Below are 11,266 nucleotides of genomic sequence, written 5' to 3'. Positions count from 1 at the left end.
TTGCGACAAGGACTAAGAATTTACTGTATTAAAAAGAATCTACACCGAATGGGCAAAGAATCAAAATTTACAGCTGCTATGGCATCAAAAAATAAACTCATAATACATGGACACTCTAACCTGACCTCCAAAACCTAAATACTCAAACCAACATCATCCATCCGGGCAGCAGCTCTGACTCGAGCCTCCGCACTTTTTTAGGGAATCTAATGGTACAGTTTAGGAGGATTCTCGAATAGAAGCAGATGGTTGAGAGTGTAACTGTACAAGAGTGACCGATTTCAGATGACACAACAGATTATGGTGAGTGAACTACATGATGGACTCTGCTTCCTAACTGACTAACCTTTGCATCGATCCGAGCAGACACCCCAACCGTCGTAGGTCTGACCGACCTCTGGCGCACCACTTGGCAGTACTCAGGATCATCAGCATGGCCATCAAACCGCAACCACTGAATCATGTTATGGTACATCGGGAAGAACCGCATCCGAATAACCGAATAAGTGAAGAACGGGATGAGGGTGGCAACGACGACAAAGAGTGTTGTGATCCAATATGAAGGAGCTGGGGCCAACCCCTCCACAAAGACCATGAAGGCAGAGGTTGATAAGGTGGGCGTGATGGCTCCGTAGGCTAGCAGGAAGAGATACCACAGAGCAATGCCACCCCAGATGAAAATGTGCTGTATCAGAGTGAAGTAGCTGACAGAGAGTGCCATTTGACAGTTGGCAACCCATACCACACATGTGTACATTGTGGCCCCAAGAACTGCAAAGTCGACAACCTCACCACCTTTTCGGAAGGCCTGGTGCTGTAGTGCAGTAGTGCAGAAGAAGAAGATCATGACACCATTACAGGCACCATTGAACATCCAACCCAGTATCCGGAGCCAGCTGAACAGGACATTTTGCACGCCTTCTTGGTAAAGCATGGGAAACTGTTTCCAAACAGAGGCAAAGTTTCAGGATCTAAATGTTCTAAAGTAACAAAACAGTGCCAGGGTAACAGCAATGAATAAACATTTGAATGCAACAATGGATTTCTCATTCACTCATATTACATGATGTAGTTGAATTTTTGTTTGATAAATTCCCAAAAAAAAATCAGAAACTGGAAAACAAAGTATGTAAGGTTAAAGAATACTTGAAATATTTACTCCATTGAAATGAACTATACATCTATACATTGTTTGGTCACAAGGGCCACAAGATGCATTATTTTGGATCTTATAACAAAAACAGTGAAGAATATATTTATACACAAAAATTACCCTTTTACTTGCTGAAGTTCATAAACTTGTTTTCTTCTTTGCTATCTATTAGTGTAAGCACATGATGTCATTTGATGGATATATAAAGTCGAAACTTCAGCCAAAAATTCATAAAGGTAAGGAAAGGAGTACAACAGTGAAAATACATTCGACATTAAAAACTGTTCTTTGCCCAACTACAGAATCTAGTTGGATAGTTCTGCCAATAGATAGTCATTCAGTGAAATAATGCTTAGCTATTTATAATATTATAAAGCTAATCCTACCATCAAAAATACACTCTGATTTGCCGTCAAACTTAGTCATCAATGATTCCCAAGAATTTTTCAGGAAACAAGGAGCTCTAAAATGTTTAAAAATGAAGTTAGTACAACTTGTTTTCACAGGATATATTAGTATATTGTCACAGAGTTGGTGGTAGTATGGTTAACTTTTAATCGACTACAGATCACACTATGAAAAGACAGAAAAGTTGGAGAGATCACATACACATCACAGGTAAAATAATTGAGAACAATCATCACAGGACAAACTTTGTGGTCTATGGCAATGGACATACCTTTAAACAAAGCCGAGCAGAAACATCCTGATCGAATACCCCCAAAGCAATCACGGGAAGAGAAGTGAAGAAGACATTATACAAAGACAGATACCAATCATTATATGCAGGTTGGCCAGAGAATGATGCATATGCCTCATACAAGAAGAGGGTGAGTCCAAAAGTGATGTTTTTGTAGAAGAAGTAACATATCTGCAAAATGAAGGAACATGTCAGGAGACTAGGCTGAAAAGAGAGTTGAAACCGAAATTTATGTGAGAGAGAATACCATTGATGATATCCTTTGGTAGCACCAATGCCCATGCACGAGTAGCAAACGCTCCAAAAAGCGAAACTGAGCTATTGCAACATCGCTCGCCATGACAGCCTAAAAAATTGTTGCAATGGATATATTTTAAAAAAACACTTAAGATGCACTTCATAAGATCAAAACACTTAAAAAGTGTAGAAGGGCAACAAGGCAGCAGCGTGCAGTCTAGCATTTCACTGAACTTTTTGTGGTTTTCTGTCACCAAACATGTAGGTGCAATCACTAACCTGCATTCCTTCAGCACCACTAATGCCAACCCCTATGTCTGCTTCTTGAAGCATTCCGACATCATTGGCCCCATCACCGATTCCTAAGGTTACTTTCCCGGTGCCAGCTTTAACAAGTCTTGTTACCTGAAAATGATTAAACACCTCCATTAATTTCAAACCAGATGAATTACCTGAAGTATCAACCAGACCTCTCTTTTCATTTTTTTTTTATTCTCCATTTAGAAAACTATCCATACTCACAAGGGCTTTTTGCTTGGGGGAGGAACGACAGCATATAACTGATGCACATCCAACAGCCAGTTGTAAGAATAAGTTCTTAACATCATCTTCCAAAGCGTATGCAAGTGATTTGCCATCAATAATCAAGGCGAATGACTCAGTACTTGACGAACTAAGAAGTTTCTTTCCTTCGTTTATCTGATAGATGACACTATCCCTTGATGCCTGAAATATTAAAAACAAGATATTGTAGCAAAGGCCAAAATGGAGAAAACATTTGTGTGTCTCTCTCTCTTAGCTTATGACAAAAGCATCTTGCATACACATAAACCAAATATAAAATCGATAATGAAGTGTAAAAATGATCTTGGTATTACTATGAGTTAAGCTCATAAGAACAGTTAACATTGAAGATGTTCTAATGGTGCAGTTTCAACTGAATGGAATCAAGTGCAAGTTACCTGGCAATTTTTTTTTTTTTTTAAGAAAGACAGGATTCAGTGAAGTTTGCAAGTACTTTCATTTAAGTCATCAAAATATGCTTCAAACTGCACTATCTATACGTTCCTTAATAGTTCATTTAGCTAGTATCATACGCTATCCGTTTCTAGAACTGGTATTTGAAGAGGTCAAGTATAGAAATATTACAGCCACTTAGTGGCATCTAGATTTTTCAATGCTAGAAGGCCTTATGCTAATTTTCTTTGGTATACTTCCTGCTGAACTAATTACCTTAGCAACGGCGTCTTTGTTCCCATCTTTCTCCAACCTTATTATTTCTGGTCCATCCAAAGTGATTATTATTTGCTTCATTCCCTGCCTTAGAAGACTGCAAGCGTAGCTGCAAGAAGTAAGAAGAAGAAGTTGAAGACAACGTGCCAGAAGATAGAATCAGTAATTTTCCTGTTAAGGTATCAAGGTGCAGATCAAATAAATGTGTACCCTATATTGATGGCTGTCTCCATCTTGTCACCAGTCAGAACCCATATCTTGATCCCAGCTTGTGCAAGTTTGTCTATGCATTCAGGTACCTGTTCACCCATTACCCAGAAAATGAAAACAATAAGCAAATGCATACATGAAATGGCCATAAAATACACATGAATCATGTCCAGATAAATTCCAACTCACCCCATTTTGCAGTTTATCTTCAACAGCCGTGGCACCAAGAAGAATCAAATCCCTCTCTATTGAATCTGCAGCTTCCTCAATTTTTTCATCTCTATCAGCAGAGACTGAATTCTTAGCGGCCATGAACTTTTCATTGAAGCTTTTGTATTCTTCTTCATCAAGCTGACGATATGCGAGAACCAAGGTTCGTAAACCAGCATCAGCATATTCATGCATCTGCTCCTTAGTTTTATCTTCAAATTCCCTTCCATCTTGAGCTAGTCTTTCAAACATAACACTGTGTATATGTACAACAAATTCCATCAGAAATTCTAGGTGTCTATTAAGAAATGAAGAACATAATAAGTGGGAATCTTGTGCTTTATTCCATTATTATGTTTCCAGTAGACAAGATAAGCAGCTTACAGACCTGTCAGCACCTTTGCTGAGGAGTAGCAACTTTCCTTCCTCATCCTGAACTATTACAGACATCCGCTTCCGGGTGCTGTTGAATTCTAATACACTTAACAGCTTATATGACCTGCCAAGGAAAAGATCAGACTGAGTTGTGAAAACAAAAACGACATCAAGCAATTTAAAGTCTACATCAGGTGCAAGTTTAATGGACATTATTCACTGAAAATAGTTCAGCAGATATTTTTCTTACTTCTCGACATGCATGCCTGACACTGGATCAAATTCACGGATACAAATGTTCGTCTGCGTCCTCTGGTAGAACTCAAAGCCAAGTTCTCTTGCAGCAATAACAAAGGCAGCCTCGTCAGGTGATTCGGCTTCATATGATATTTTCCCTGTTTCCTCATCTACTTCAGGTATTGCAGTATGGCAGACTGCCAGCAACCGAAAGAACATCCGAACGACATCCGAGTGAGGCTCATTAACCCAATTCCCATTCATGATGCGTTCATCATCGAAATTAAACCCTTTAACTGCCAGTTTTGGGTGCTCATGATTTTCATTAGATTGTTCATTTTCCATCAACGGGAACCCTTTCCTCCTAGCGATTGCTCTCTCGACCTCAGTATACCCATGGCCATAAGCAGTTCCAGCAATTGAGCATTTAATGAACTCCATTGAGTTGCAAGTCAGAGTTCCAGTCTTGTCCGAAAGGATCGTGTCAACTTGACCTAGCTCCTCATTCAAGTTTGATGTCCGTGCATGAGCAGGTTTATCTGACTCCTCATGATACATCTGGATGTCTTGGTTAATAAAAATAGTCTGCAGAACCTTAACTATTTCAATGGAAACATATAAGGAAATCGGGATGAAATAGCTATATAACATCATGGCCGTCAAAAAGTGCAATATTGCCGCAACAGCTGCTTTCTTAGGATCATAATAGATTGAAGAGTCATCAGGTTTAAGATACCATCTTTTCATCTTGCCATCTTGAATATCATCACTGGTTATTATACCGAAGATAACTGACCCAATAAATGAGATCGCAACCAGTACTAACAGGAGAAGATAAATTAGCTTATCCATTTTCCTCTCAATTTTGCTCCTTTTCGATGGTGGATTTGTGGCATTCTGCATCACCTTTGTATCATGACCTGTGAAAACAACAACTCCATATATGTAGTCAGTATTCCGCAACTTCGAGTCCCTAAGAAGAAGTTGTTGAGGTGAAAGAGGGTACTGTTGCTCTTCATATTCCATGGTTCCAACAAAAGTATAGAGGCTTGCATTTGGATCCTCGCACTTGATAATTGCCTTGAAATTTTGGAAGCTAGAATCTGCTTGTAAACCTGAAGTTGCATCCAATGCTTGTTTCAATTTCAAGTTTGTTTCTCCATCGAGGTTCATTGTCTCGACATAACATAGTCCATCATCATAACCCGATGCAAGCATAACAAGGTCAGTGGGGAAGAAGTTATCCTTCTCAACCTTCACAATGTCACCAACCCTTAGATTCTTCCATTCTGTAAATTCGAATTTGCCATCCCCACGATGTATTTTGACTTTTCTATTATTCACTTCCAGATCCTGCATAAGGAAATATTGACATCAAACTTTTAAGGATTTTCAGTGTGAAGTATGGGAACGGATTTGGTAATCATACAGAACTTCCAGAAAGCTAATAGAAGAACACATATGGTATTCACCAAACCTAAGCAGTTTAATAATTTCCATCATCGGTTGCAAAGTATGAGAGGTAAAAATTATTTCCTCCTATTAGGATCAGATAATTAGATCGCTCACTACTAATCGTGCGGTGGAACCAAGTTTTGTTTCCTTTCATGACAAAACATATTCTTCAGTGACGCAGGTGGCATTTTAGGTTATACCAAAACTACTAGGTATCTATAAATGTTAACTTCAACATATGTGTGTATAAGATATTTAGATAAACAAGGCCAGTTCTGTTTTCTTTCTAATACGAACTATGTCTAGATCAAATTCTAGAACCTTACACCAACAGTCCACAATCATCCTGCCAGAGAACCTCTCATTTTCCAAACATTCACGAGTTACCATATTCGGTTTTGCCCATCTGCATATATTCACAATTTGCAGTTAGAAACACATGAAGATAGTCTAAAGTTAAAAGTGAGATATGCTATGGATTCTGTAAAACAGTTTTGCTGGTCTAGAATTCCAAATTAATTACAACATCGCGAGAAAAAAAAAAAGTCTGCCACATGCAACCAGGAAGATGCATCACAATTATCATAGCATCATAAATCATCTTTAAAAGAGGATTGTAAGAACCTACCTGCTGATATCGTCGCCAGTCTTCGATAGCTTCCTTCGCCATGGTGGCTCCAATGACCACGATTAGTGGGAGAATCGCGCTGACAGCAGAGTAAGGGGCCAGTGGGGTAAAAGAAAGGCATCCAGTAAATAGAAAGAATATGTTAGCAACTCTCCTGAACTGCTCAAACAGTGACTTGGGGAAGAATGTAGCCAACGTGTACTTGGTGGTAGAGACGTAGTTGGATCCGTAGTTTAGGTTGGCAGCCTCGAAGCAATCTGGCTCATTGGCATAGGCCACACGGGAGAAGCCCGGGCCTCCGATCTGAGAGTGGTCGACGTCGAACTTCGATCCACCACAAGCAAAACTGTATAATCGACCGAAATGAAGCTTTCTTCTCCTCCCTCGCGCCATTCCACTTACACCACGATTTCACCAGACTCGAAAAACTAATTTCAAGGAGAAATCAGAAAGATGCAACCTTTAAAGCTTTAAAGCCCCTGCAACTCCCTAAATTCCCCCAGCAGACAAAAGTATCTCCTTGTCTTCAACAAAACCAATCTTAGCAAAAATGGCTAGAACTCTTAAAAGTCTCGCCTTTAAGAACTTCCCATAATACTAACCCACGCCTAGCGGCAGACACAAATAGATAACGAAGAAGATCCAATCCAACCTCCTCCCTCTCCGAGACCGGTGAGCTAAGAAGCAGCAGACTCTAGAAAAGAGAGAAGAATATCAATGTGAAGACACAAAAAACCCAAGAAAAATCACACCTCCGATGCACTTGCAAGCCCGATTCATAAAAAGGGCCAGAAAAATCGCTTATTTATCCCTCCGACGCCAGAATCCCTAGATCATCAGAGCTTTCAGGCTGCTATAAATGACAAGGGAGGGGAGTAATGTTAATAGAGCCATCTTCGTTGAAAGATTCGTGGTCGGAAGGGACGGCAGCGTCGCGTTGAACCTTCAAACCTCGCACCAATTCCAAGCTTTGACTCGAGCCCGAGAGTGGGGCGAAGGGAAACCAAACTAGAAAATCTCATAAAAATCTCGTACGAGCCCATGGATTTGGTGTCGAAATGGCGCACCAATTCCGTGAAGAAACATTCGCAAAATGGATCCAGGCTTTCTAGAAGGTCAATCTACACAACCGGTCAACTACGTTGTATTTGACGGAGAGAGAGAGAGAGAGAGAGAGAGAGAGAGACCTCCCAGCGTCACGCCGCTCACCGCCGGTCCAAAATGTGTTTTTTCTACTCATCTTCAGCCCCGTTCCTTCTCTCCCCCTTCCACGAAGCTTCTCGTCGATGGAGAGGGGGGAGAGGGGGGAGAGGAGAGAGAGAAAACGACAACTATTAATTAAGCGCTATGACATGGTAATAATAAGAAGAAGATGATGAAATTAGTTTGTGACGAAGGAGCTCCGGAGATTCCAGAAGAACCCAAAGGGCATAAATGTCAAATATTTAATGATATCGGAGGGGTACCGCTTCCAAATCCTCGTAAAAGTACTTTCTGCAGACGACACACGGAGACTATGATTTATCTCTGACTAAGAAGATGATTATAATAATTATTCTAACTTTTTATTGACAGCTGAAGTTTTCGATACGATCACAAATTGTAATAATTATTAAACAAAACATTTTTTTTCCGCATAGAATTAAGATTTTTCTAGTAAAATACCAATAATGGGCTTTGACATTGACGGACGGCTTCGATCAACTTCCATGATTGCTTCGTTTACTCAGCTGAAATCTGACGTTGGATCATATATTCAATGCTCCTGATAACGTAAGAAGCTTAGATTCATTAATTAGGTGATCAAGTCTCGAGACCATTGGCTGCCGCAAAGGTTAACAGTAAAGGGAAGTCAATTGAAGCGGTCGCCATCGGCTGCAGAAGAATGTCTTTTTGTACAAGATGGCGACTAGGGAAAAAGAACGATAATAATTAATTATGTTTTAATTTATTTGGGATCAAATATATATATATATATATATATATATTCAATTAAATCAAAAGTATTTAATTTCATCCCAACAAAAAAAACACACACACACACCACAAACACAAGATTAACACATCCAGCACTTTAAACATGGGATCCGGTCCGAATCCTTATCCACTACATGTGATGTCACGCGTGCACGAGAATACCACAAGGAATCACGACAATTTACAATCTAAACCATGCTTTACGAGCAAGTTGAAATGTCGATACTGCACAAAGGTTCGCATGCGATTGCCCCTAATAAAGCGAATTGATGTCACGATGCCATGTGGTAGAGAGGATGAGACAGAGGAGCGGTTGACATTTATTTGTTCGCCTGCCTCCTCCTGGAAGATGCGGAATCATAAACTTACACGGCCACTCATAGGTGAGGATTTGGCTTAGTTACTTTGGGCGTCAACCAGTGGGAAAAGGAATGCCAGGAGGAGTCTGAGTGCGTGCAACACATGATTAATGTCCTATCTAAAAGACCCAACGACTTTGGGAAAAAAAAAGTCGTTTTCGTTGCTTTGCTATTTATTACATACTACCTTTTTTTATATATTTTTGAGCGAATTTTCGAAAAAAAATCTTTTAACTTTGAGAACTTTTTAGATAGCACTTCGATTTTAAAAAAAATCACATAACAATCATCGATCGCATAAATGAAAGATCATTTTACTCTTGCCTCCGTAAAGAGCATCACAAACATCCACACTAACCCTAACTACCTCTATCGCTTATCGTAGGGGACGGTAGGCTCACGCGCACGAAGGCACAAGCATAACGCTTGTTCAGGATGGAGGGGTGAGACCATCGAGGTCAACCAATGCATGGAGGCGCAGACATAACGCTTGTTCGGGGCAAAGGAGAATAGTCGATGAGGCTAGATTACGCATGAAGGCACGGGCATAGTGTCTATTAGAGCTAAAGGGGGTAGTCGATAGGGCTAAGTCATTCATGAAATTATAAGTGCAACACTTGTTCCGAAAGGATGCGATGATGGGTTGTGGTCAATGATCAATGGTAATGGACAATGAGAAGAGTCAACAACATGATGGGCAATAGGGTGGCAGAGAGAACGGTGATGATTTGGTGCACAAGTGGGGTTTATGGGAAAGGAAAAAATAATAATAAAACGAAAGGATAATAAATAAATATAATTAATTATATAAAAATATGAATGAAAATATCCATATTAAGATTTTTATAATTAATAAATTTAAATTAAATTAGTATAATATTTTTTCCATCGATCCCTTCAATATGTCATCTTCTAATATAAAATATTTTAATACTAGTCACATGTCACTATCTCGCATGAGTCATGGAGTGGATGTGAACGATAACTCAACATCCGTCTAACGCAGAGTAGAGTCAACCTAGCAGGTAGTGCCCCTTCGATCACTAGCTTCACAACGCATGAGCTGGTGCCACACTACAAAGGCCAAGATGGGTTGACCCACATTATCTCAAGCTGGTCCTACCTAGGCACAGCTCCCTCCCACTAGCTTCACAGGTGTAAAAGTTGGTCTCCGACATCTGAGCCCTCCAAATCCAACTTAAGCATCGGAAGGGTTGATTCGAAATCCCCTCTCGACATTGACATATCGTGTAGGATCTCCGTATAGATTAAGCACCCTTCGACTCCACACCTTTGAAGCAGCTCGATCGCAATCTCGGAGTTGGCCTCTCCGGTCCGAACTTGCTATCTCTAATCTAATTTTTCTAAAAAATCCATCAGGATGATCAAACCATACCAACCCCTCGGCCATGATACAAAGGTGTAAAAACACCTTCCATACTTATAGTTGGAAGATCAGAACACGACTCTTCAAAAAACAATAAAATAAATAAATAAATAAATCGAATTAGTTATATCCACTGATTGCAATTAGGTTCGGTCCGTTTTCAAACGCGTGACTTCGCCGTCTACTTCGTGGACTTTTGGTGGCTGGCAGAGTCAGCCATCACGACCAAATGCTTCCCAAGTATTTGACGTCCGCGACCAAATGTTTCTAGAATATATATTAGACACGGCTTTCTTTAGAAGACATAAATTGACAAAATCGTGTGTGTAAAGTATGCATGATGTTTCGATCATTTTTTCTCCAACAAGAGACAAAAAAAATATTCTTAAAATAAATTTTTAAAAATGATAAAAATCATATATATATATATATATATATTTATATATTTGAAGAGATGATTAGGGGCTATCGGAAATTTGATCATCCGTTGACCGGTCAACTATCTCCGGTTGGTCAGTTTTGGATTCTCTTGATTATTCGTTATCGGGATAAGGGATCCGCCCATGTGCTGTTCACGTGTTTGATGGAATGCGAGACCCGAAGATGTGGTATTTCTATTACTACACCCAAAAAAATATTAGAATAAAAGAAACAAATAAGACAGTTTCTCTGTCTTTCTTTATTAGTTTAATTTTACAGGCATTTAATAAGGGTTGCCTCCTCCGATGCATACGAATGAGATCTACGTAGCCGTTCACTTGAATCCGAGATCATGTGATCAGCGTGCAGATTGAATCCATCCCATCTATCCATCAAATAACAGAAATATTTTATTATTTAGAAAATGGATAACATGTTTGATATCAATAGTTTTGGAAGTGATGGTGGGCCATTTGTCAACCTCGGCCCGACCCAAACGGAGAAGAAGCCCAGCGTAGTTCCCTGGAGCTCAGGTTGGGCTTCATTTAGCTGCATGGTTATATTAATTATTATGTTTGTGAGTAATAATAATATGAATAATATATCAAGGTATATTTTATTTTAATGGAGAAATGCATCACAGACTGCTTATGATCCATCCCAATAGTCATTGTTCATCGTTATC

The 11,266-nt window shown here is 39.6% G+C and overlaps 1 protein-coding gene across 2 annotated transcripts; it reads right to left on the bottom strand.

Moving 5' to 3' along the window:
* Positions 1-7,742, bottom strand: LOC135595959 (putative phospholipid-transporting ATPase 9). Of its 2 annotated transcripts, XM_065087534.1 has the most exons (12): positions 6,439-7,742; positions 4,369-5,708; positions 4,132-4,242; positions 3,723-3,999; positions 3,534-3,622; positions 3,324-3,432; positions 2,613-2,816; positions 2,370-2,495; positions 2,101-2,199; positions 1,833-2,024; positions 347-940; positions 1-261 (listed from the first exon to the last, which is right to left on the bottom strand). In XM_065087534.1, the coding sequence occupies exons 1-12, from the start codon at positions 6,829-6,831 to the stop codon at positions 220-222; spliced, it is 3,576 nt and encodes a 1,191-aa protein (XP_064943606.1). In that variant the 5' UTR covers positions 6,832-7,742; the 3' UTR covers positions 1-219. The 2 variants fall into 2 exon arrangements, with proteins under 2 accessions (XP_064943606.1, XP_064943605.1); XM_065087533.1 differs by having other exon boundaries at positions 1-940.
* Between the last annotated feature and the right edge of the window lie 3,524 nt (positions 7,743-11,266).

This window comes from Musa acuminata, chromosome BXJ1-10 (genome assembly GCF_036884655.1).
Source record: "Musa acuminata AAA Group cultivar baxijiao chromosome BXJ1-10, Cavendish_Baxijiao_AAA, whole genome shotgun sequence".
NCBI lineage: Eukaryota > Viridiplantae > Streptophyta > Magnoliopsida > Zingiberales > Musaceae > Musa > Musa acuminata.
Note: the sequence above shows the minus strand (reverse complement) of the source record. Positions and strands in the feature narration are given on the sequence as shown.